Source organism: Haemaphysalis longicornis, unplaced genomic scaffold (assembly GCF_048455015.1).
Source record: "Haemaphysalis longicornis isolate Haplotype H1 unplaced genomic scaffold, Haemaphysalis longicornis Haplotype H1 scaffold_2, whole genome shotgun sequence".
NCBI classification, from domain to species: Eukaryota; Metazoa; Arthropoda; class Arachnida; order Ixodida; family Ixodidae; genus Haemaphysalis; species Haemaphysalis longicornis.
The window spans coordinates 209171938-209198643 of record NW_027526295.1 but is presented as its reverse complement, the minus strand read 5'-3'; the positions used below and the strand labels follow the sequence as shown (position 1 = coordinate 209198643).

Here is a 26706-nt window from a genome sequence, read left to right as displayed (position 1 = left end):
TGGCGAATTCGTCTGCACCGCGTGGGGCGAAAAACACGCCCAAACACAGCAGACGGTCGCTGGAGTGCGGATCGCCGATTGGTTAAAGAGATTGGGGCCTGCTCTCGCCATCGTGGACCCCGAACACCCCATTGCAACCAGGGCTAAATCCATGTTAACAGCCTGCTTAACAGGGACAGGCGGACATGCCGGCAGCGACAACGAAGCACTGTTGGAGGTGTTAGTCTTCATGAGTGAAGTCGCCTTCCCGTGGCTTACTGACGCCAGCGACGTTCTCCTGGGGGCCCCCGACGACTATTCCAAGCCACTCGGAACGATTGTCAACCTGTCCGTGACTTGGAATATGCCACTCTGGTTTCACGTCGACCTTCGGCTGTTGCACGGTTGGAGCTTTCGGCATCGATCCGTTTCCATCAGCCCGTCTTTCTACTGCTTGTGGGAAAGAGTGCATGCCAATATTTTGAAATACCAAGGGTTTTATGGTGGGGTCGTCAGAAGGTACTTCGAGCAGGTATTCAGCGCAAAGAAAATCGCTCCGACATTCCAGACCTTCGTTTCTAATAGCGCCACAATGCAGAGCGACGTCCTTGCAAAGCTGAAACACATCTTAAAGGCCACGCATCCCCTACCGAAGCTTGTCGAGATCCGCGACCTCCCAAGGATCGTGCCTCAGGTCGATGACCACCAGTGGGTGGACGCGCTTCAGGTGGCCTTCAAGGCGGACCCACCACTCAGCGCAAGTGACACCCTCTTCGCCACCAACGGTGACGTGCTTGATTCTCTGAGGGACATTTTCTGGTCGTACTCAGCCCGGAACGTGACCATGTACACAGCGTGGTATTTTGCCCAGGTTATGGCCTCCGTAGTGAGTAACCGCATACGCGCGGACATCAGGGATCACCCTGAAGGTGCCGCATTTATCAAGATGATGTGCGCCACGCAAGTCATGGACGTGTACAATAGCCTGGTGGCCTCGATAAACGGCTGGGGACTGCACGCCGAGCTGAGGCCCTTGGTATACAAACACCTGAACAACGTCCATGAGGTGGCGCTGCAGGCTGTTCGCAAATGGACAGTGCTCAACTCCAGGTCCCTGGACGCCATTGCTTCCCGTTTTCAGTGCATGGGCACCGTGATATGGAACGAAGGCCGCTATGGCACCCAAGAAGGGCTCACTAGTCTCTACGGCCAAAGTTTCAACACGACGCTGGGGTTCTTTGGCCACTGGCTCGAGAGCCGGCGACGACTTAGGGTGTCAATGGGTAGCGACGGGTACCAAGTGGCCTTGCGAGTCTTTCGAACAGAGACTGATCAGCTGACGTTCTACAACGCCATCTCGAACTCGCTGACCATGTCCCTGGCAGCTCTTGAAGCGCCGTACTACTACTACCCAGGCGGAACGAGTTCCATGATCTATGGCGGTTTGGCCTTCGTGTACGCCGTGCAGGTAAGCGCATGTGGCTGCGTTTTCTAGACACAATTTTCCTTTTTTTCTGGAAAAGTAGGAGTCAACAACAAAAACACACGCATTTCGCCAAAGCGAACGCACACCACTTTTCGCGTCGGAGCTATGTGTCTGTGGAAATTGATGCGCAGTGCTTGACGTGGAGTGCTCCTGATAAGGCAACCAGAGGGAATTTTTGGTGCCACTTTGTTCCACCGTTGCTATGAGAAAGACACTCGTGATCTGGCGAAGCTTCCACTACATCGCGCACTGCTTGAACTGTAGCTAAGCTGCAGGATTTCTTTCAGCGTGAGCACTGAAGGACACATCATGATCTTGAAATTGTTTATGTACACCCGGCCAATGTTTTATCAATATCACGGAAGCGTCGACCATTTTGTTCAACGACGCCATATGACAGAGCGACACGGCAAACTCGGCGAGTTTCCGCATGCGCACTAAGCACTGCAGCGGCCGCGCCGTCGTCACCTAGGCTCTTCCAAGAGCAGAACGCCGCCTCCGTTGTTTACTTCGCTTATCACACTGCCTCCCGAACAGCCGTTAACGGTGACTGATAGCCGAAGCCTAAGCATTACACAAACAAATATCGAAATGCGCGTTTTTTTAGCTATTTATAAACTATTGGCGCAACAGGCTTTCTTGTGAACAAACGGCGAGCATGCAAAGTAAAGCAGTGTGATAAACGAAGGAAACGATTCGGGGCTGTGCTCAGCTACTGGAACAACCTAGCAGACGAGGGCCGCCACAGTGAGTGCTTAGTGCGCATGCGGGAACTCTCGTGGTGTTTGCCGTGTCATTCCATCGTACGGCGCTGATCAACCGAACGGTTGACGCTCCCGTGATATTGACAAAAAACTGGGCGCCTGTGCATGTTCCGTCGTCGCTTTGCATTGTGATAGTAGTAGTGATCGTCATTAGCATCGATATGGTCGTTTTCCTCAGGCCAAGCATTACTTGCGCGGTAGGGCTTGATGACAGCTTGGGCGCGCAGCGGCGGCGCGTCCGTGCACAACGCCTGCGCGGCGTTCCTGGCCGTCGCCCTATTCCCGACTGCACAAATTCGCAGGGAATTCGCCATGTTTTTGCGTGAGCACGACGTAAGCAATAAGTGACGTGATGCAGCTATAGCTATGACGACATGCAGTGTAATTTGACACTTCACTCATAAAGATCATAACCAAGGTATCAAATATTGCGCATAAAAGATTAAAAACACTTGGCATGTACTATAAAAATTAAGACAGTAGCTGAAGCTGGCAAGAGAAACACATTTCTGCAGGTCAAAATTGACATGAGCACCACAAGGCGACGAAGTAACGTTGGTCCAAAAGCGAGCGAAATGCGTATGTTGAGCTAAAGAACAACACACAAGTTTTTTACCGTATCTATTTATTTCTTTCAATCGGTTTTAGTAACAGAGTTGGGCTCTCTGCTTCAATGCAATCTTTGATGCGTTATCACCTTCCCGGCTTGCGTCGCCAAGCTATCGCCTGCTGCTATGTTACAAGTTTATGGCGTGGACACATAAAAATACGGCCGCGACCATCGCTTGTATGACACATAACAGCAGCGAAGCGCTACACCTGATAACCGCGGAGCGTACCGATGTCGCCGATTCACTCATTCGTCAAGCTTAACTTCAATCAGCGCTGTAATGAACAAAATAGTCACTGTTCGTTATTTTTTCTTTAGTTCGATCATTTGACCCAACAGCTTACTATAGGAGAAATGGGGACGTACAAATGCCATGCATTGGGTTCTCTGTCATGTAAAGGCTTGTACTGCCCTCTTATGTTGCCGTTACGCCAAACAACTAATTTTTATTTTATTGCCAAACATAAAAGCAATGTACTGCACGTTCTTTGTATTCTCCGTGATCGCTGACTTGGAAACAGTTGGAACTATTATTTCTTTCGTAAGAAAATGCGCTTTAAACCACACGTCATGCGAAACTGCGCCCGCTGCAAATTCACGGACATTTCGCGGCGCCGAAGCTCGGTGACATATTCTGCCCTCCATTTGCAAGCTGTTACGTATTACCACGTCATTTATACGCATCTAAAGTTGCCAATGTGTGACGTATACATCCTATTCAACTATTTACGTTACGTCAAATCTTTTCAGCCAATCAAAGACAGTGCGTGGCCTCCACGCCAAAGTGTTGTTGAATGGCAAAAAGAAGCCTACGTTGTCATGTACGCTTCATTTCGTCTAGTTTTTCCTTGCCGGCCAAGAATTGTGCACTTCACGTTGAGAGAAATAAGGTAAACTTTAGAACTGTTGTCAGTAAACGTCATGAAACATCAAAATGACAAAAGCACACACAGCCGCTTTGTCAACCGGAAGCACATGACCGGAATTGAAAGCCAATCAGAAAAGACTTCCGGCAAGTTCACAGTTCCCTGGGAATTTGTGCAGCCGAGAATAGGGCCACAGGTATTGCGCCAGCGGCTGCGTTATTCGTTGCCAGGCAGCGCGAGGCACTCCTCGGTATTTTCGCCAGCTTTTTTTTTTTTTTGGGGGGGGGGGGGGGGGTAAAAACATTTTTATTGAGCAGCCAAGGGAGCTGGAAAAGGACGTGGTCAGCCTCCTACGTCCAGGAGGTTGCACCAGGGCGATTTGATGCTCCGGCGCAAAGCTGGTCAGCGCAGACTCCCACTGCTCAAGGGAGGGGGAGTGAATGGGGTGGGGTTGGTGAGGACATGAATACACAAGGTGGTAGGTTGTGAGAGGGGTGTCACATTGTGGGCAGTTGTGTTGAAAAATGGACGGTAGACGACGATATATGTGAGCTTGGTGGTTGGAGAGATTGTGGTGTGGAGGAGGGTATGTTCTTCTGGTGTGTGTGTAGTGCGCGAAGAGGTAGCTGTAGGTAGAGTCCAGCGGAGTTAAGATTTGATGGTCAGAGATTAGGCGCCCGGCGGTGTCGGTCCTTGCGGTTGGAAGTGCCCGGGTAAGGAGATCGCGGGCTGCGGCATGAGCCGCCTCATTCCCTGCAAGGCCAGCATGGCCTGGGGTCCAGACGATCGAAATTTCAATGTCCCAGGGAAGGTGTTGGAGCACAGGGAGGGCCTGGGGTGGTGCAAGGCCAGCTTGACACAGCCTACAGGCTTGTTGGGAGTCCGTAATGATGGTCAAGTATGGTTGATGCTGGTGTGTGGTAGTTGCATGGGCGATAACAAGCGCTTCGGCTGAGGTGACCGGCAGATTTCGATAGGTGATGGCTGTGGCCAGATGTCCGTTCGAGTCCACAGTAACTATGCTGGTGCGCGTGTGGTCGGGAGTTATAGCAATATCCGTATATCGTGTTTGGGAGTCGGCGCCTTACCGTTTATCGAGCATCTTCACCCGGGCTTCGCGACGTCCTCGATTGAAGGATGAGTGCATGCATGTGTTTGGGCGCCTGGCTAACCTTCAGGCGCTGACTAATGGACAGGGGAATGCGTTGGAGTTCGTGTTGAGAGGAGAGGGTAGGCCGGCCAATGTTCTGGAGAAACGCGTCTACCTGACGGTGTGAGGGCGAGGCGATGGAGGTGGGACGTCCGCTGTGCTTCTAGTAGTTCACTGAGCGTGTTGTGCAGGCCGAGGTGAAGCAGACGCCCATTCGAAGTAAAGTTGGGAGTTCAAGGGCAGCTTTGTACGTCTTCCGGATTAGAGCATCCAGCTTGTTGGCTTCCTGCGGATTTATGTTGACAAAAGGAGTTCCGTAGGTTATGCGGCTGACCAGCAGTGTTTGGACCAGACGGCAGGTGTCTTGTTCTTTGAGGCCGTGAGCGGATCCCCTTATTCGTCGTATTAGGTGAGTGAGCTGTGTGACCGTTTTTGTAGCTGAGGCAGGAGGATGGCGCCGGAACGATCGTAGTGGATAGGCACGCCCAATATGCGGAGAGTGGGGACTTGGGGAATGGGAGAGCCCTGGATGGTAACTTGCGAATCGGATGTAGCCACGCCAGGCCGACCTAGAGTGCGGGCGCGAATGACTAGGAGAGCCGATTTGTTAGGTTCGTATGTCAAACCTCTGGGCGAGAGATAGTCGACAGTTGTGTCGATCGCTTGTTAGAGAGCGTCTTGTTGTGCGCCGCTGGAGCCTTGTGTTGTCTAAATGGTCAAATCGTCCGCGTAAAGAGCGTGCTGGAGGCCGGGGATAGCTTGTAGGCGACTCGGAAGGTAAAGGAGGGCAATAATAAATAACAATGGCGAAATAACGGTGCCTTGGGGGGGTGCCCTTGGACGGAGTGTGGAAGATGGGGGATCGAAGGGGCCCAAGTCGCAGTGTTGCGGTCCGGTTTCAGAGAAAAGCTTTTACGAAGTGGAAAGTCTTGATGCCGCAATTGGTCCTGTTGATGCTTTTCAAAATGGATTGATGCGTGACGTTATCAAACGCTCCCTTGACGTCAAGTGTTAAGATGGCCCTAGGAGTGGCTCTTCTCAGATGATCTAGGACCTGTTCCTTGAGCTGAATTAGTACGTCTTGCGTAGAGAGATGCTGTCGAAAGCCGAACGTGGTTAATGGATACAGATTGTGATCTTCCAAGTACGTACATAAACGTTGATGGACCAAGTGTTCGAAAAGTTTTCCGAGGCAGGACGTCAGGGAAATATGCCGAAGGGTCGTGGGGAAGAGCGGCTTGTTTGGCTTTGGGATTACAGTGATGTCCGAATATTTCGATTGTTCAGGTAAGGTGCCTTCACCCCAGTGGCGGTTGTTCAGGTCGAGGAGCCCCTGCAGGGTGTCTTCATCCAGGTTTCGGAGAATGCGATATGTGATCTGATCCTTGCCTGGTGTAGTATTGCGTTTCAAGCGGGCAAGTACAGCGTGGAGCTCGGCGAGAATAAAGGTACGTCCAACTCATCATTTGCCTGGCCGGTGTAATGTGTTTCCGGGTAGGTCGGATAAGTGGCTGGGTCTCCAAAAATGTGCAGTTGGATAGACCTCAGGAGGTCTTGAGAAGAGAGTGAGCTGTTCCGAATCAAATGGTGTATTTTATGGCTTGTTTGTCGCCGGGTAGTGGTGTCGTTGAGGAGGGACCGAAGCAGATGCCAGGTTTTCTTCGTGTGCAGAGTGCCTTGCAGCTTGTCGCAAAAGGAGTGCCAATTATGTCTTTGAAGATCAGCAGCGTAGGTCTGTGCTATCTGTGTGAGACGGGCTATGCGTTTTTTCAAGGAACGATTGTATTTCGAGCGTTTCCAACGCTTTATTAGGCTTCGTCGAGCTGTCCAAATGTGCATAAGGTGGGGGTCCGCGGCTGGTGTACTGTCAGTGAGCGCGATTTCTTGGGTGTGTCTCTTGGCCCAATTTTCAAGCTTCAGTGTCTATTCGTCAAGATTTTGATCTATGGGTGGGAGAGAAGTGACGTCATCTCGAAACGCGGACCAATTGGTTAGGCGGGCAGTGCCCTTCCTAGTAGTCTTCTTCGAGGTCGGATTTCGGATGGAGATGATGTGATGGTCGCTGCCGAGAGTTTCATCCAAGCATGACCACGTGATATTTCGAATGTGTTTTGTAAATGTTAAATCGGGTGTGGTGTCACGCGTGACAATGTTACCGGTCCGGGTGGCGACTGTAAGGTCATTTTGCAGGACTAACGGATGATTTTGAGTGGCCCGTAACAGAGCCGTACCCTTCTTCGAAGCGCGTATATATCCCCAAGCCGTATGCGGGGCATTGAAATCACCAAGGAGGAGCAGCGGGTTGTCATTGGCTTTGAGTGTAGCTTCATGCAAAAGCGCCTCGATGGTGTGACGACTACTGGGGGGGGGGGGGGGTGGGGGGAGAAGGGGGGGGCTGTAGATAATTAGTACATACATGCTGGGTTGCGATGGGCGGGTGGAGATGACTTCAACAAAGGTATTAGGAATGGTCTGGCTGAGCTGGTGTGATTGGGCTGTGTGGGAATTCAGTACAAGGATGGCTGTGCGGTTTTGCGGGTCCTGGGTGAAGGCGCTGTATTGCAGCAAGCGAGGGGTAGGAGTATTTGTTTCTTGGAGAGCAATGATATCTGGCGGGTCCTGTTGGGTAAGGAGGGCTAGAGAGATCGACAATTCCATTGGTATACGACCAGGAAGGCCTCCGGTGCGCTAGTCATGATAGGGGTGATGCTCGAGTTTCTTGGTCGGGTGGGAGGACGCCAGGGTGTCGTGTATGCCCTGGATACCCTGTTCTAACTTGTTCTGTCGGTCAGTGAGCGCTTGAATCCCAGAGTATAAGGGGGCCACACTCTCTCCTTGGGCGTCGATGAGTTGCTTTAAGCCATCGACTAGCTTGCTGTCGATGGTGGCGTTTATCTAGTCGGATGTGGGCACGAGTGGTGGGACAGGTGTGGGGAGAGGGGTCGCAACGAGGGCCTCAATCTTCTTGGTGAGAGTTTCCAGTTGTTTTTGAAAACGCTGTTGTTCTTTGAGTTCTTTTAGCACTGATTCGTAAGTAGGGGGGACTGGGGGGAGAGGTTGTGAGGGGTGGGAAGGGATTGGGTTGGGAGCAGCGGGAGAGTTGCGAAGTACGGCTGACCAGCTCACCTGTTTGAATATTATGCTGGTACCTGGAGCGGGCGTCCGTCGGTGGGGTATGTAGTGCCGGGAAGCCTTCAGTACAGTAGGCCGGAAGGGGTTGGTGGTTGGGCTAGCTGCGAGGCTTGCGTGGAGCTGGCGTGGGAAGCAGGCGCTTGGGACAGTCCTTGTGGGCCGTGAGGTGAGGGCCCTCACACAACTTGCAGCGTGGAACGCAGGGGTGATCCGAAGGGGGGTTGGAGATGCCTCAAGCCGGGCAGCGTGGCTAGTCGGGTTGGGGGCACACGTCAGGACGGTGACCGACATCGCCACAACACTTGCAAGTTTGGACGGCACGACGATAGGAGCGGCAACGCACTAATTCCAAGTCAAATTTAATGTAGTATGATACGCGCGGCCCGTTGAAGGTGAGCAGTGCAGATCTTGTATTACCCATCATCCGGGCGTGGATCAAATATGGGCGGTTGGTAGCCGTGAGTTCGAGCAGCTTCTCATTCGTGATATTTTCCGGGATACCATGAATAACGCCCCTGGAGGTACCGGGTGGTGGCTTCATGTAGGCGGAAACAGCGTAGTCGGTTCCCCGAAGGGTTATGGTGGATAGTTGAGATAGTCGATCGGCCAGGTAAGGATCCAGAGTGCCGGCGACAATGAGGTTTGGCCCCGGCTGATCTTGGAGCATGATTTCCTTGCGGAATTGCAGGTCTGACATCTGGCTGGCGGTTGCCAGGCTGCGAGCCAATTCTGAGGTGGGCCAGTCACTGACTCGGAGACCACCATGGGGGCAGAAAACCGTGACGTGGTAGGTTTGGGGGAACCGCGGAGGGGGTATTGGGCGGGCAGATGCAGGGCGCTTGGTGGCATTAGAAGGACGTAGAGTCATGGACAATTCAAATGGGAACCGCGGAGCGCACGGCCGAAGATACCGGTACCGTCACCTGGCGGCAGCCGTGGAAAACGCACGCACATTCGCAGTTGAGATGTCGGGAGCGAGGCTGCGTGTCCCACTGCGATATGTCGCCCTCTGCTCGCTCGCATGCTTGCGTTGTCGCCATGCCGCAAGAGCGCTGAAAACAACTGTAAGCGATGCGGCGCGAGATAACTACGGCCACTGTGTGCCTGGCTCACACGAGCTCCTGCTCTCCGTGTGGACCGGCGTCACATTTCCAACATAGCTTTGCATGTGAAGTGCAGTAACTTGAGCAGACACCTGGGTCATGCCCAAATCATCATCAGTGCTGCGCGCTCCGCAGATTTCTACAATGCTGCCCGCTCCGCAGTTTTCTACAAGCACTGGGGACCTGGGATCCCTGTCAAAAAAAGCAGAAAAATCAGGCCCCCAAAATTGTTGTGCAAGTGCAACTGACCTATAGAATGGTTGGACCCGCCTGTCTTCCTAATTTTTGTTAATATTAGAATTCTGCAAGTAATTTTCCCAGCTCACACAATGCTTACAGTTAATGTATATCATTGGAGACGAAGTCAGGTGGTATATCTATTGTTTGCGACAAGCACCGAGTCTGTGAAATGACTCAGCCATGACTCCATTGAACAAAGGCGCATTCTTGGCGGCCAGGCATGATGAGCTCAACAGTATGCCTTACGACAGCTTGCACGCGTTTCCTCGCCGCATTGCTCGCCGCATTGCTCTCAACGCACCCAATACTTTGAGCTACAGCGGTGGTAGTACTTCCAGTGCTTGCAGCGCTCTTGCATGGCGACAAGGCATGTATGCGAGCGAGCAGGGGGCAACACATCGCAGTGGGACACGCAGTATCGCTCCCGACATCTCAACTACGCATGTCCGTGCGTTTTCCACGGCCGCTGCCAGGTTACGGCCCCGGTATCTTCGGGCGTGCGCTCCGTGGTTCGTATTTGAATTGTCCATGACTGTACCTCGTTGTGATTCAAGGATGGCCGCTGCCGTAATTTAATGACTTGTATCCACGGGTTTTGGGGTGGCACGGTACGACCACTAAGGGGGCCGAAATTCATTGCTGCGGCCTGGTTGTTCGCAGGGTTGGAGGCTTCCTGGTCGGTTGGTTGTAGTGGTGCGATTACGCCAGGAGTAAGCGCTGTAGCCCTTTTCGGAGAAACAGTGGTCGGCGGTTGGGGAGACGTGGCGGAAGGCACGCTGAGGAGCGTGCTCTCCGACAGCGGGGCGGCGGGGAGGCAGCCGCTCGCGCCTGGAAAGTATTTATAAGCCTAGTTGCGGCACCGGCGTCGTCGAACCGGAGGGGTGGCTTGCTGATGCTCCCGTCGGGCGGAGATGGGCTCAGAGGGTGCCATTCGGGTTCGGATGCTTTCCGACGACTAGTAGAGGTGCCGGTTAGGTCGGTATCATCGATAGATCGTAGGCAGGGCGTTGGAAACGGGAGTCGAAACAAGGCTCGAGTGCGTGTGTCGGCCCCCTCAGCTTTCTCTTTTTTTTTTTTTTTTTTTGCGAAAGCAACTGCGCGAGACGGGGACGATCGGCAGTCGCCGCGACGCACGCGCTCACGGGTACGCTCGGCATTTTCTTGTTTATCGGGGTTTTCGCCAGTTTCGTTCTTTTTAAGACGATAGCCTTTCTTGGGCTACTTAAACCCAGCAATTTTGGTGTCTGTCTGTCTGTCTGTCCATCTGTCTGTCTGTGACTCGATTTAGCCATCCGGCCAAAGTAAAATTGATATTGCGCAATAGTCTTATATACTCACAGCCACATGTAAACGTCTAAGTCCGGTTTATATGTTCATACTTGTCAACTTTGTTGGACAAGAACAAGACATTACGCAAATATAAGACAGGAAATTAGTACACAAGGGATATAACAGTGTTCCTTTATTAAAAAATTCACGGATGCTTGGTTTTTTTATAGCAAATGATATTCTACATCTACTGCAGAAAACCGCCGCCTCCTGGCGGCATATGAAAAATCACGCGGCAACAGCAACGAAAGGTTCCACTAGCTAGGTTCCACGCTCTGCTTGGAACGGACGTGGAGCACGGCCACGCGGCTCTATAAACCATCTAGTCGGTCGCCTCCATTCACGCGCGTCTCTGCCGTACTGCAGCGCTGGCATCGAGGAACCCGGCCTGTAGCAGTGGAACGCGGTAAATTCAAATCGCCTTGCGCAAACCTTTAGTGTGTTTACCTTGGAATGAGCGCGACGGTACAGGAACAGCATGAGAGGTGAGCGGAAAAGCAAAGGAGGGCATTTCCTTGGCAAAAAAGACTATCGTCTTTTGACGACATTTGCAACGAAAGTAGCAGATACGCGGCCAATTTTTGCTAAAGCCACTGCGCCGCGTACCGCGGTAGGCGTTTGCCGCGAGGCATGCGCTCACAAGCGCTGGGCATTTTTTTTTTTTTGCTCTTTATAAGGCGTTACGCGTTACGCGTCACACATTGCTACCAGATACAACAGCACCGATCTTTAAAAAAACAAAATGAAGTACTTACCGGCTTATACCACCTTCACAAAACTGAATAGCTGATGATTTTTTGTTGTGTGCTATCATTATGTTCTATTTAGACAAAATCGATAACTCAAATATTGAGTTTTCCTCTCTTGGCGCTCCTGCGTTACTTGAAAACCGCGTAGTGTTCGGTGAATTGACTATTTGTCCTGTTTCACGTTGGTCAGCTATTTGAGCCCTACCTTAGTGTGTGTGTGTGTGTGTGTGTGTGTGTGTGGACGTGATCTTGCATACATGCGCATACTGAATCGCAGGCAAGAGGCGATAATAAACTTGTGCTGTTTTACCATAGCAACTAGTTCTGTTGAAACTCGGCAAACGAAAAGATCAGTCTTTAGAAAAATCCTTTAGGTTGTAAAGCCAATTTAAGTAGTTTAGGTTACCTCCAACAACACCGGAAAGCATCTATTGATTTTGCTAATGAACTATGTCGTGTTCATTACAGGCAGAAGCTAATTTGATCAACTTCTATCCAGCTGATGCTAAAACAGCCGTAGCAAGGGCACATTGGCGCGGACGCGTGCGCGTGTGCGTCTGTGTTGTGTGTTTGTGTGTGTGTGTGTGTGTGTTCTTGGCATGTGTGTGTGTTCGTGTGTGCATGTGCGTGTGTGTAGTGTGTATGTGTGTGTGTGCCTGTGTGCACACGTGCGTGTGCGGGTGTGTGCGGGTGTGCGTGTATGCGCGTGTGTGCGTGCGCGTACGTAGTGCGGGTGTGTATGCGTGCGCGTGTGCGCGTGTGTGTGCGCGCTCGTGTTCGTGCGCGTGTGTGCGCGTGTGCATGTGTGCGTGTGTGCGTGTGCGTGTTTGTGCGTGTGTGTGTGCACGTGTGTGTCTGTGCGTGTGTGTGTGTTTGCGTACGTGTGTATGTTTGTGCGCGCATGCGCTGCGCGTTGGTGTGTGTGCGTGCGCGTGCGCTTGTGTGTGTGCGTGTGTGCGTATATGCGTGCGTGTGTTGTGCGCGCGTGTTTGCGTGTTTCTGTGTGCGTGTGTGTATATGTCTGTGTTGTGCGAGTGTGTGTGCGCGTATGTATGCGTGCGTACGTGTGGGTGTGCACTCGTGTGCGTGAACGTGCGCGTGTATACGTGTGGATGTGTGTTTGCGTGTGTGTGTTGTGCGCGTGTGTGAATGCGTGCCTGTGTATGCGCGTGTGCGTGTGCGTGTAGTGTGTGTGTCTGTGTATGTGTTATGCACGTGCATGTGTGTGTTGTGCGCTCACATGCGTGTGTGTTGTGCGCGTACGTGTGTGTGTGTGTTGTACGGACGCGTGTGTGTGTGTGTATTGTGCGCGTCTGTGTGTGTTGTGTGCCTGTGTGAGTGTGCGTGCCTGCGTGCGTGCATGCGTGTATTGTCCGCGTGCGCGCGTTTGTGTGTGTGTGTGTGTGTGCGTGTGTTTTGCGCGTATGCGTGCGTGTGCGCGTGGCGTGCGCGTTTCTTGTCTGTGTGTGTGATGTGTGTGTGTGTGCGTGCGCGCGTGTGTGTGTTGTGTGTTTGTGTGTTGTGCTCGTGAGCGTGTGCGTAAGTGCGAGTGTGTGTGTATGGGCGTGTGGGAGTGTGTGTACGTGTTGTGAGCGCCTGTGCGTGTTCGCGTGTGTTTGTGCATGCGTGTGTGTGCGCGTGTGCGTGTAGGGTGTGTGTGTGTGGGTGTGGGTGGGTGCATGTGCGCGTGTGTGTATGCGGGCGTTTGTCGGCGCGCGTGTGTGTGCGCTTGTGTGTGTTGTGTGTGCGCGCGCACGCGTGCGTGCGTGCGGGTGTGCGTGTGTGAGTGCGTGAATGCGTTCGCATGTGTGCGTGCGTGTGTGTATTTGCGTTTGTGTGTGCGTGTATGTAGTGTGTGTATGTATGTGTGTCCACGTGTGTGCGTGTGCGTATGTGCGCGTGCGTGTGTGTTTGTGTGTGCGTGCATGCGTGTGTGTTTGTGCGTGCGTGCATGTGTGTGTTGTGCGCGTGCGCGTGTGTGTATGTGCGTATGCGTGCGCGTGCTCGTGGGTGTGTGTGTGCGCGTGCCCGTGCGCGTGCAATGAGCACCTGTGTGTGTGCGCGCACGATTGCGTGTGTGTTTGTGTGTGCGCATGTGGGTGTGTGCGCGCATGTGCGTGTGTGCGCGCGTATGTGTGCGCGTGCGTGTGTGTTGTGCGCTAGTGTGTGTGTGTGTGTGTCTGTTTTGCGCGTGTGCGTTTGTGTGCGTGTGTGTGCGCGTGTGTGAGTGTGTGTGCGTGCGCGTGCGTGTGTCTGTGTGTGCCAGCGTGTTTGTGCGTGTGGGTGTGTGCGCGCGTGTGAGCGTGTGTGTGCGTGTGTGTTGTGCGCGTGCGCGTCTGTGTGTGCGTGTAGTGTGTGTGTGTGTTGTGTGCGTGCGTGTGTGTGTTGTGCGCGTTCGTGTTTGGGTGGGTGCGCGAGTGCGTGCGTGCGTGTGTGTTGTGCGCGTGCGTGTGGGTGTGTGTGTGTTGTGCGCTTGGGTGTGAGTGTGTATCTGTGTTGTTCGCGTGTGTGTGTGTTTGTGTGTGTCTTGTGCGCGTGTGTGGGTGCGCGTAGGGGTGTGCGTGTGTACGTGTGTGTGTGCGTGCGTGTGTGTGTGCGCGTTTGTGCACGTGAGTGTGTGTTGTGCACGTGCGTGTGGGTGTTTGTTGTGCGCCTGAGTATGTGTGTTGTGGGCGTGTGTGTGTGTATGTGTGTTTGCGTGTGTTTGCGTGTTCGTGTGTGTCCTTGCGTGTGTGTGTGTGCGCGCGTGTGTGCGCATATGTGCGTGCGCGTGTGTGTGTGTGCGTGTGTGTATTTCTGTGCGCGCGCGCATGTTTGTGCGCGTGTTGCTCGCGTGTTTGTGTGTGCGCGCTTGTGTGTGTGTGTTGTGCGTGTGCATTGGTGTGTGTGTGTGTACGTGTCTGTGCGCGCGTGTGTGGGTGTGCGGGCGTGTGTGTGTGCTTGCGTGTGTGTTCGTGTGCGCGTGCCTGTGTGTGTTTGTGTATGTGTGTGTGCGTTGTGCGCGTGCGTGTGTGTATGCGTGCGTTGTGCACGTGGGAGTGTGTGTGTGTGTTGTGCGCGCGGGTGTGTGTGTGTTGTGCGCGTGTGTGTATGTGCGTGCGTGTGTGTGTGCATGCGCGTGAGCGTGTGTGTAGTGTGTGTCTATGCATGTGTGTGTATGTGTGCTTGGTGCGCGTGGGTGGTATGTGTGTGTGTGTGTTAAGCGACTGAGTGTGTGTGTGCTGTGCGCGTGCATGTGTGTGTCTGTGTTGCTGGCTTTGAGGTTACTCGGTCGAGCCGTTTGTTGGGGAACTGGACCCGGGGCTCTGGCGCCGCTCAGAAAGCCTTTATTCCACTTCGTCTTCTCGTAGCTAATAGTGTTGACAGTGTGTTATACAAGCTCATCGTCTTCGTCTTTCCTCAGCAGTACTGTCCTTCTCGGGAAACGTTCCACTGTAAATAGGCACAGGCAGCGGCGTTTGACGCCTCGTTTCTCATGAAGTACTCGTGACCTGGTGACCAGTTGGTGTGACTATCTGGTAATGGTTTTCCTTGTCAGAAAAGGGTCAGAGCCGGTTATGAGATGCGGCAGTCGGGCTGGAGTCATTCTAATCAGAAATTTCTCGCCGGTTGTAGCAGCAAAGGCGATGGCAGTCAATTAGGCCCTGTCGATGGAAGTGCTGAGGATGGTTACTGCTGTGCGTTCTGTGCCTTGTCTTACCGACGCTGGCTGTGTGTTTTCTGATGGAGGTAGGGCGATGAACCTGTGTATCGAGTGCATGGCAAGTGGGGTTGGCTCTTATGAATGATGCGAGCTCGGGACGTGCGCCGTTGTTTGGTAAGAATAAAATGCGTATTTCGGGGTACGGGTGCTGGGCGGATATGTAGTCGAATGTCTGATGAAATTCGAATATTCTGGTCTTGTCATGGTGCGGCGTCGTAGTGCAGACGGAGAAGTGTTACCCTACCCGTAGAAGTGATTTTCAGTAGCGGGATCGCAAACGGTTGATGGCCTTCTTGTGTTTCTTAGTAGGTGTTACGTAAGCATAGCTGCAAAACGTTATTGGTTGCCGTTCTGATTGGGAGCCCCATAGCGGTCCTATATGGTTGGCGTACACCGGCATTGAGCTTACCTATTTCTGCGGTTCCCGGGGCCGGTATGGCGTGCCATACATAAGCGCCAATGCAGGTTACGCCAACTTTCAAAGACGGTGACTAGTCATGTGACTTCAGAACTACCGATAACGCTTTTGATATTCAGCTGCGTAAAATTATGTATAGTTTCTCATCACCTTTGATAGCTTAGAACAGCTGTCGGTAGGATCCAGAGCCAATTTATTAATAGTTCTACATCACCAGCCTTATGGCATATGTCCCTCATTCTTCATTAGGCTTTTGTCCTGTAAGGCTTTTATAGCTTCTTTTGACGTAGAGAGCATAGGGAAGTATGCAGCTAGGTGGAAAGTTGGGTTTATGCTTTCTTGACAAGTTCTTTGGAAAATGTTTCAGCTGGCGCTCTCGTACCGTTTACAGGTGGCCGAGGCGCTCAATGCCCTCACCTGGTTGGTGCGCGACGGCGTGACACCATCGCCATGGAAACCGCGCAACGCCGCCGTCAACGCATCAACAAATGATAGCCTTACAGTAGCGAACAACACCGACGACTCCGAATCATCTGGGCTAGCTCTGTGGGACCTCGCCCGATGCCCCGCTCCAACGGACGCGAAGTTGGCCTTTCCGCTGCTTCCGGCGCTCGAGATCGCCCACACCGCTTACGTCCAGTTTCGCAACGAAAGCCAAGACCTACGGCTCAAAGACCTGCCGAGCTACAGCGCCGAGCAGGTGTTTTTCTTGACCGCGTGTCACGTGACCTGCTCGAAAGAAGACAGCGGACCCAGCTCCTCGCCCATTTGCACGGCCGCCATGCGAAACTTTGAGCCCTTCGCCAGGGCTTTCTCTTGTCGTGCTGGGTCGCCCATGAACCCAGAGAACAAGTGCCAGTTCTTCTCAACGAGTAATTTTTCACAGGACCTCAATCCCCGACGGTGTCAAGCAGACTACCTCCAGCCACAGCGGCTCATTGCACTCGAGTGACATGCCGACTTCAGCATGAAGTGTCAGCTACTTGTGCACTGCTGTTCAAACATTTTTAGTCCGTGCATTCTGTATTCTCCTGCTACATTTGCTCACGTTGCTTAACGTTCGCGATTTTTTCTACGTGTTTGTTTCGGACTAGTGAACCTAATTATATTCAGTCTGTTGTGAAAACATTGGCATGAGAGTTCGAGCAGAATTGTACGCCGCCCGTCTGGACTGCACGGCAAGTGATTATGAACACTGGCGATGCCCAAAATCTTTTTTTTTTCTTTTGCCAAAACGATTTTTCGCGGACTTGAGGGGGAATTAGTCCCGCGAGATAGTCTTCGTCCTGCCCGCGCATTCCTCCACATCCTACTCAACCTCAATCGGGGGTGCAGCGACCGCCGAAGAGCACCTTCCAGCACGCGCGGCGTTCGATATACCCAATGTCGGGAAAAATACGGTTCGATATAAACGTACGAATTCCTATACTTTTACGCGGAATTTTCAAGGGGATAATTTATGAGTTCGATATAGACAATAATTCGACATACCCGTGTTCGATATATCCATGTTCGACTGTATAGTATAAAGCAGGGAACGGGGGTACTTTCTTCCGCAACCTTACCCTGATAGCTGAGGAGGTCCCAGAGCTCCCTGCCTGGTAAACAGACGGGAGCTCATCCGCCGGAGCTTGACCTGGACTCCGACGGCCACCGTTCGTGGTTTCTGCCCTTCACCTTACAACTCCTAGCCACGGTAGGATACAGCGCGAGTATGGGGGCTCGGGGTCCGCGGTGTCGCCAGTACCGTAACCAAGATTACTCAAGGTGCCCTATGCGGGGCTGAATACGTTTTTGTTGGCATTTCAAAATTTCAGGCATAAGCAGTAGTGCAAATGCCACTGCTTGCCTGCCCCCGCACTGGCGTGCAAGCAGACGACGCCACTTTTTCACTTCTAAACTTACAGAAAACCTTTTTTTAGGCAACAAAAAAATACTGTTTCGACGAATGTCTCGGTGGCAAACGTGGTAAGGGTAATAGAGGCACAGCAGGAAACTAGACCGGACAGCATGTTTCTAGGGGACATAATAGAAGGGCAACAGCATGGTACTAGTTATCAATGTTGCAGTGCCGGCATGGTGAACGCTTAAAATGCAGCCGAGACCCATCCGAACACGGCAATTGCCAGCAATAGCATGTGTTATGCAAGAATGCAAGGATTGAGTGAAATTAACAAAGCATTGTGAATTTTTTTTCCAACTCTTGGATAACAGGCCCTAACACCTACGTAAAGGAACCACTAGTTATGCCTTCTGATCAGCAAATAATCACGGCAGAGTTGTTGAAATTACTTCAGATGTGGGACCTGTGGGTTTCAATCTCCCCAACTGGTGAACTGGAAAAAGCACGACTTCGCAGACCTGTCCTAAGGTATTTACGCTTGCGCTTGCACACGCGCGCGCTCATAAGTTAGTGTTAAAGGGACCCTGCAACACTTGCCATCGACTACTAGTAATGTATTTTGGGATAAAGTCTATTGTCCCAGAAATCTCCTCCCGCAAGAATTATGAAAATCCGTTCACAATTAACGAAACTACGCGCGATGAGAAATCGCGCACAATCGTTCCCTCTCAACTCAACCGCGGGCAACGCGACGAAAGCAGACGAAAGCTGCGCGCTCTCTCCCGGAGAGGGGGGCGGCTCGCGGCGTTCTCTTCGGCGGCCTTCGATATATCACATGCCGGGTAGTTTTCTCCTTTTCTCCGCAACGCGGAGGGGCCTATTTCCGGTCTGGTGCCACAAAAAAGCAGGCATGGGTGCCTGCTCGCAAGTGCGCGCTCGGGCTGGTGGGGCGTTTTTGAAGCAATAAACGTTTGTAGTCGAGTGGTCGCGTTGAAAGGGAAGTATTGAGCTCATCACTCAAACTCCGAGCGCACTCAAAACACAAAAGAAACGGCAAAACTGTGCCTACAGGTTCAGGCATAGAAGAGGTTCGTACGCAGCGATCACGACGACGGAAATGGGAGAATCTAGCAGCGAAGTTGACCAGTGACAGCCGATCGGGCAGCCGTGGCCTACGTCCCTTAGGCCATGCATAATGAGGACAACTGAAGAGAGAGCGGTTGGTTTTTCAGCGTCTTTCACATCGATTTGCGCGCTCACCGCTTCACGTGCACGTGTAATATTTGGCTCAGGTATTCCCGGCAGTGTAATCTAAACGTCGCGCAGGTTTACTTGCACTGCTCAAAGAGTGTTGCAGGGTCCCTTTAAATAGTACACGCTTTTGGCACTTCGTGTTTAGAGGCAACTGCTGCTGCTGCCATTGGTGTGTTGGTATTCACCACACACTTTGATGTACTGTTAGAAGCCAACTTGTTTTTACAATTCGATGACCCTTTAAAGGAGCCATGAAGAGAAAATGCAAGTTGGTTTTATTCGAAAGATTTCGTGTTTTATAGTGCCCCCAGCGCTTGTCCGGATACAAAGGGTGCTTTATTCACTGAGAAATTAAACAATTTAGGTTAAAGTTTTGATTTTCCCGCTCAATCGTGCGTTTTCGTGGTCCCAAACAGTCAGTGGGTCTATTCGTTTCACCTGCACCGCGTGAACCAGTTCAGGCGGTGCCGCACTTCGCCATTCGTTTCAGCGGTGCAGCTCGCGGCACCTGAACCGCGCCGTTCGATTCACCGGTGGTGCCGACGAGTGCAGGACGGGTTTATGGCTTTGCCTGCACTCCCTGCCGAGGAGGTGCAGAAGCAGACGAAAAATGTGCAGGTCTGGTTCCGCCGATGGCGGAACCCGCTTTGCACCGCTGTGAACTGGTTCAAGAGGTGCAGGCTGAATCGAATAGACCCAGTATATTATCTCTATGGTCCCAAATGACATCACAGGAACCGACCGCTCTGCAGCCTAGAGCAACGTTTATAGATATAAGAACGTTGGCCTAGAATACCTTCATTCACGCATCCGCCGTACAGGGTAGAGACACGTATACGCTGGCGCCGCCATTTCCGGTTGCTCGCTCGCCGCCGAAGCAAGTCATTGTGTCAAAACCGCGCTAAAATTATCGCCGCAACGCGGTTTACTGAAGAAGTTTGAATCATATTGTCTGTTTCGCGTTGCTAGGTCTCGTGGGAAACGAAAAGAATAACGCGTTGAGCCCGTTGGCCCAATTGCGGTGGCACGGGACCGTTCAAAGGTTGTCTCCACCCTGTACAACGGTGTTGGTTTGTTCCCGCGTTTCTTTACGTTCCGTAACCTAGATGGCGCCACCATACCGTGGCAAGCGTTTGGTTTGTTTTTGCCCGCATTTAAACCTGGCTTGTTTTTGTTCTGGGAGAAAATATTCGTTCCCTGAAACAGTGCTCGCTCGACAAATGGGGTCACTAAGACACCGTTGCTTGCGTCAATCGGCCAGTGTCGTCTGAGACAACCCCAAGCCCCGAAGTGCTGTAGCTAAACCAAGCATGCTGTGCGCAGTACGAACAGCAGAACGCATCAGTACTTCTATGTTTACATGTGCTTTCGTAACTTCCACTGTTTGTCCCATCATTCTTATTGCTTTGTAAAGAATGTGCCCTAAATTTAAGCACAAATCGCTCGTTCGTCTAGTTTGTAATATCTACCTAATTTGCGTCTGCTTCTGCCAGCCTCCGCCAATCGCAGAGCTTAGCTCATGTGACATCACAGGTTCTGTTGCGGGAAATGAGCTGGTGGGTCGCATGACCATTCCCGTTTTTCCTAATTATGTAGCTTATTTGAGCGAAGTTTACGTTAAAAGTGGTGTCAGTATGATTCTAACGAGACAATCTTTTGAATGAACCAAACTTGTGTTTTCTCTTCATGGCTCCTTTAAAGGGACACTGAAGTGAATTTGTCAAGCTCCCGTTTTTGCTTGCACTGCGTAGACTGGCTCAAATTAGCACACTTTTCATCGTTTATTCGGTTGACAAATCGGTAATTATTTTACAAAGCGCGAAAGAAGAAAAACTACCATGCGCGGTTTGCGGCGGCCGCACCAACTAAAGCTGTGACGTTAGGAGGAGCGGGCACCGTGATTGGACGATGCCCAAGGTGAGCAACCAAACAAGTTTCGGTTCTGTAAAACACAACCGTTGGCGTTGTTGGATGGGCATTCTCAATAACTCAGTAATCATCGTACCGCGCTTCTGCCATGTTGTCAGCTGTAAAAATGCATAAAGATAAGCCTCCTAGGACGGATTGGAATCGTAGCATTCACTAGCCGAAACCTACGCAGTGCATGAACGCCCTCCGCGTACCCGCAGACGCCCAAATGTCATGCGCTTTTCCCCCATATTTGGAGCTTGCCTCCCTCATGCCTGTGTCGTAAAAAGCGTGTTCGCACCAGGCCAAGCGTCTGTTCATTCTGGCCTGTGCCCACTGCCTGCAAGCAGTCGGTGCTTATGGCAACAGCACGCCAACGAGAACTCACTAGCGCGCCAGTGCCAGCCTGCGCGCGTTTTGTGATTTAGTTCGTGGAGCCATGAACGTTGCGGCCCAAAAAAAGGCGAACTCAATATAGAAAACATCGGCGGAAAACGAAAAAGTTAACTTACAGAAAAAAAAAGCACGTACCCGCGGGGATTCGAACTCGTGACTTGCAAAATACTTGCGGCGGCAAACTTACCAACCCAGACCACTCGGCCACGGATCGGGCTCTGCTGGCATTGGTAATATAGGGTATATATTGTACAACCAGTTTACACTTTTATTTAGTTTTGGCATTTCAAGCAGCTTAGGTGACTATTTGTTGTATTGCGCTCGTGCAGTAAGCGTCGCCCGAGTTTCCACAATAGCTCACGTCTAGCAATTGCATTTCGTAGACGGAAAAGCGTTCGCAGATGCGTAGTCGTGCTGACCGCTGTGCTTGTTCGCCCAGCGCAAAAACGTGCTTACCGCACCCTAGTTTTACGCTGTACGGTAAAAATATGTTTATTTTATTTCTTTAGTACCTATATTGACTTCGCTGACTCTTCTCCCGCCTTCAAGAGGCCTTATATTTTCCCACTGGCATACCAGTCAGCGAAGCGTCGCATGTGCGCTTGTGCAGCGCTTGTGTGAAGCGACCTTGACTTGGAGCTAGATACAGTGTACAAACTAACCAAGTAAAGAAAGGCAAATTCTACCATTCTCAAGCGTGTCCTGGCTTCGTTTCAACTGAGCGAACGAATTGCGACGACCCGTCGGCGGCTGGCGGACGAAACGCTGGGCCGACTGACTCTGTCTGAAGGCCGGGGAGCCGTGCAGTAGCGCAGCCAATTGCCAGCTTATCCCCTCCTGACGTCACACGAAAACGCCGCAGAAAATGGGCGAGCGTAAAGAGAGGACAGCATTTTCGAATTAATTTTTCTATTAAATAAAATCGCGTAAACGCGCCCAGGGTGGTCGAAACATGGCCTGGGGACTCCGGACTACAATTTGCGAAAGTAATCCCGCAATGTTTACATATCACTTAAGTGTCCCTTTAATGACCTACACTACAAAAGTGTACGCAGCCGCAAAAATGGCAGTGGGCCTTTAGGCAGAGACGACGGCATCATAAATTTGCGCAACGTTACATATCACTTCAGTGTCCCTTTAATGACCTACACTACAAAAGTGTACGCAGCCGCAAAAATGGCAGTGGGCCTTTAGGCAGAGACGACGGCATCATAAATTTGCGCAACGTTACAGCTACATGATTCGGTAGATTCCAGCAGTCCACAGTGTAGGCAGGTGCATTGTAGGGGGGAAGTAGTTTTGGTTACGCCAGTTGAGCTACTCCCCTTGCCCTTCAAATGGCGCCAACGGTGGACCCAGATGTTGTGAGTGGCTTTGGCAGTCCCATGAGAGCACTCCAGCGCATTCAATTTGACAACAGCACGAGCGGCTTGCAAGGCCCAGCGATGTGAGCAGACTAGCAAAGCCCACTGAGGGAAGCGATAAAAGATGATGGCCAGATGACAAAGCCTCGCAGCCAGAGTAGTTCAGAACTTTATTTTGACAAAGGAAGCACAGTGAAAGCAAAAGGCCAGTCAACTGCAAGTCTTCAGTCACACCACACCTCCAAAAGGCCGAAAAGGAAGGGAGGGGATGAGCAGAGTACTGTCGCCAAAGTATTTACATTAAAAATCCTCTATGCACAATGTCTTAAGGTGGCCTGAACAAGAGAGCGGTCTAGATGATGTTCCTCTCTGCAAGCCTCAGGCCAGACAGCATAACGCTGCCTGGGAGACCCACCCTACTTCGGTGTCCGCAGGCGCGCAATTTCCAGCAATGAACTTTCACGTCACTGCTGCACACGTGCTGCCTACCTGTAAAACAAAAAAGAAACATGCAGAGATGTATTTTACAGAAGTGTGACAAGCAAGGTTTTGTTTGAATAAATGTGTGTACTGATAATGATTAAAATAACCCGAATGTAGTGTATATAGTACAATGCGCAGGGGTGAGACAGCTGAATCAGATTTGGGAGCAGTTTTTGGAGCAGCAAAATCTCGATTTTGGAGCAGAAGAACCTTGATTTGGAGCAGAATGATGACGTTTATCACGTCATCTTAGGAGCCTAAAAATCAAATTTTTGGCAACTCGGGGGGGAGTGCACTTTTTAATGGGTTTTCAACGTACATAACACTGAAACAGCCTTTCAATGAAGTTTTTTTCTACTAGAGTATCACAAGGCACGAACTGCACTACCTTTTTACAAGCCATTTATAAATTCTTAGGCTCTATGCATACATAGCATGGAATGCCGTTGAAAACATTGAATCGAAAAACTAAGGCATTTTCATTGTTATGTGAACGCTGAAATTATTATTTTTGTAATCCTAGACTCGGCTTTACACACAATTGTAGATGCATGGCAAAAGTTGCGCAAAGCGAGGTGACAACCTTCGCACCCCACCAGTCCTCCCATTTCAATCCCAAAGGTGCGCATTCACTACGATCGCAATTTGAATAACGTTGGTATGTTTATCCACCTCCCTCTTGGCATTATATTTCACTTCAGATAGATGAACCATTATTACTAGCGTGCAATAATAGCCCATCCCGCTATCGGCCACTGCTTGAACATTTTGCGGCAATGTAGCCTGCACCACCACTTCTGCAGTGTCGATCGTCCCATTTCCGCCACTCGCAAGCTCGCTGTCAAAGGCAGCAATAACTCAGCATTTTATAATAACACCGCAATGAGTCCGAACTTTCACTTCAAGCACGCACCGCGCCTCTCACTCGAGGCCGAAACACGGCGAATTCACGGGCCCCACGTTGTTTTTGATGAACTCCCGTTCTTCGAGTCACGCAACTTCCCTCAACAGATCAAACGACTAAATGAAAACCCAGCCACCCCCATAACCAAAACCACAGTAGAAATCGGCGAAGAGCACTCTGCCTGAACCATGAGCAACTGCTTCGCCCGACAGCCATGTTTTCCAATATTCTGGAGATATACGGCGCTCCGAAAATTGCCGTCTTTTCATCAATTTTAACCAGTAGTTTGTCGCCTGAGTACACACACGTATTTTTTCTACAGGACTTTGCAATTGTTTTCCATTGGAAAACTTTAAAAAACTCACAGAATATAACATGTGCAACCCGACATGGTGACCTTCGAAAAAACTATCTTGGGGACAATTTTATGCGGGTGTTTTATTGTATGATCAATCAATTAAACTTTTACAAACAGGATCACCTTGGGGGTGCTGGAAAATTATGCTGTCAGTAAGCATTTTTCCCCACTGAAACTGGCGGGAGCGTTAAATTCCTCGGCTCTCAGACTGTTTTGGAGCAGTTTGGCGCAATTTTTGCAATTTCAAAGCTTTTGGAGCAGCCTGGCGCACGAAAGCAGATTTTTATCAAAAGTGCGCAATATGCGCAGCTGTCTCACCCCTGAATGTGGAGGAAGAAGCTTTCATTAGAGCGTAGCTTATTTAGTGGCTCTAGCTTTCATATTACAAGCCGGTTTTCACAGTAAGTCGGTCCATGTTTTTCTATATTTCAACATCAGGACCCAGCTTAAAGGTTCAGCATTCACCCCTTTTCTGATGCACTTAGGAGGACAAAAGGAACAATTCAAGCGTCCCCTCAAGCAAAGTTCTCACCTCACAGGGCTCCCCTGGGTCGCTTCCAGTCTGTGGAGGGCGTGGATTCTGCAGGTCGCTTCAAGCTCGGGTAAACGTACGACACGGCACCTGAATGCCAGCAGAGAAGCACACGAGCCACCCCGCCCCAACCAGCAAACGCACACCAGAGAGACAAGCACAAATGCAATGCAATAAAAAAAAATAATTCAGCCCCCCCCCAAAAAAACGGGCCAAATAAGGTCCATCACCCGGCCAATTATCACGCCGCCAAACAACAATTTCGAAGTGCAAGGATGAGCAAATCACAAAATGTCAAATATCAACAAATCAATGGCACCGCACACACAATAGTACCGGCATTTTCAAAACATCCACCGACGACAGAAGGAAAAAAAGAATAGGTTCATGTTAGTCGCAGGTGATATGGTTCACGCAGCAGGTATGGTTCGCCATATATTGTGAAGAACCCAGAGCGACGAGTACCAGATGTTTGGTGTTGGCCAGAGAAGACGTGCATGAAGAAGCCATCGCCACCAGCAGGACACATGAAAGAGAAAGAAATGAACAAAAAAAAGAGGGAAAGAAAGCACTTTAGGGCCTGCTCAACAAACAAAGGAAATATGAGTGGAAAACACACAAAGACGGCACTCTTCTTTTTTAAGAACTCGCACAATTCGAAATGTGTGTTAGAAACAAATGTTTTGCATGGACAAATATTGGCACAATTCTGTTATCCCTACAGTATCAGCAGCACGAAAAAATAACAGGATAGTAGGCTTCACCCCTCTCCAGCAGCCATGTTCATGTTGACTGAAGCCAGTGCTCATATTATTTAGCTTCCTCACAGCTACCACAGCTACACCACCAATTACAATGCCCAGCGAGAAATTGTCCTCTCTAACTGCCCAAAAGCACCTATCATACCCAAAGTGCTACTTGTGCTCGGTTATTTTGTCGAACTACAATGAGGTGGGTGTTGATTAATTGATTGTGCTGCTTAACGCACTGACACACGCAGGCGATGAGGCGCGCCATAGTGGAGGGCTCCGGATTCATTTTGACCACCTGGGGATCTTTAACGTGCGCCGAAATCTCGTACACACGGGCGCTTTCCCTTTTCACCTTTTTTTCGCTTTTCGCAGAATGAGGTTGGTAAAACAAAGCAGTAGAAGCTGCAAAAAGCACTAGGGCAGTGCTTTGGTCGCGCCAACATTGGACTGTGGTAATCAAAGTATACAAATACACACTTGTGAGCATGCGTGCTCAATTGAAGAAAGGTTTCACCATGCATTTTGGTCAACTTTATGAATAATGGCTACAGCATTATTTTAGCCCTTGCTGTGCATGAGAATCAACAGCTGCTTCCTACGGCACTTCAAAATGTCCACTCAGCTTGGAGAAGCACAAGGTAATCTAACGAAAGTTGACTTCATTGCCTTGACCAATCAGGACTGAATTTATGACCGTCTAAAGGGTTAATATTTGGGCACGAGCCATATTTAGACATACAGTGCTGAACAAAAAAGAAAGGCCCCCTTCATGGCGCTGTTTTTCTCGTTCATTGTTCAGCACTGTTGCACTGTAATGCTTCCAATGAACCTAACTCAAAAACTGTGCCTGCAACAGAAAATGAACACCTAAACTTGCCCACTGTGTTTCAACTAACCAAGGGTAGTTACTGCTCAAATTCCCAATTCAATATAGCCACAGTAATAATCTAGTATCGGGCCACAATTTTTTTCCCAGGACACGCTTTACTACACTGCTATACTTATATACCATATAATAACTCCGGCCTGAAGATTATTTTGCTGCACCATATTCTGCCATATGTCACCAATAAATATTGTCGTGTAAGATGTGTCAGCACCAGAAGAGAGTTTGCCAAGCCAAAACTAATATCGCAGCCCCACCCAGTCTTGAACTTGCTCTAGCGTGACTGCCTAGGAGGCCCAGGTGGCAAACATCTAGATGCCTGAAAAGCAACGGGATTATTGTCATTCTCTTCCACAGCACACACTGCCCCACACAGCTGCCACCGCACGTCTGTTGGAAAGCAAACTCTGTTAGACATGTGCAACATAACTGTGCTCTTTGTTGAAGCGCTGAAATGGGCCCGACGTTGGCAAATAAAAACAAACGGGGGGAAGGTC

General features: G+C 50.7%; 1 protein-coding gene across 2 annotated transcripts in view; it reads right to left on the bottom strand.

Moving 5' to 3' along the window:
- Nucleotides 1–22445: 22445 nt before the first annotated feature.
- LOC144169863 (uncharacterized) overlaps nucleotides 22446–26706 on the bottom strand; it is a 47299-nt gene continuing 43038 nt past the window's right edge. For both annotated transcript variants that reach the window (XM_077699260.1, XM_077699261.1), the window contains 2 exons: nucleotides 24572–24661; nucleotides 22446–22783 (listed from right to left, as the gene is read on the bottom strand). In XM_077699260.1, the coding sequence (XP_077555386.1) occupies nucleotides 24573–24661 (89 nt within the window). In that variant the 3' untranslated portion in view covers nucleotides 22446–22783; nucleotide 24572. The remainder of the gene's footprint in view (nucleotides 22784–24571; nucleotides 24662–26706) is intronic.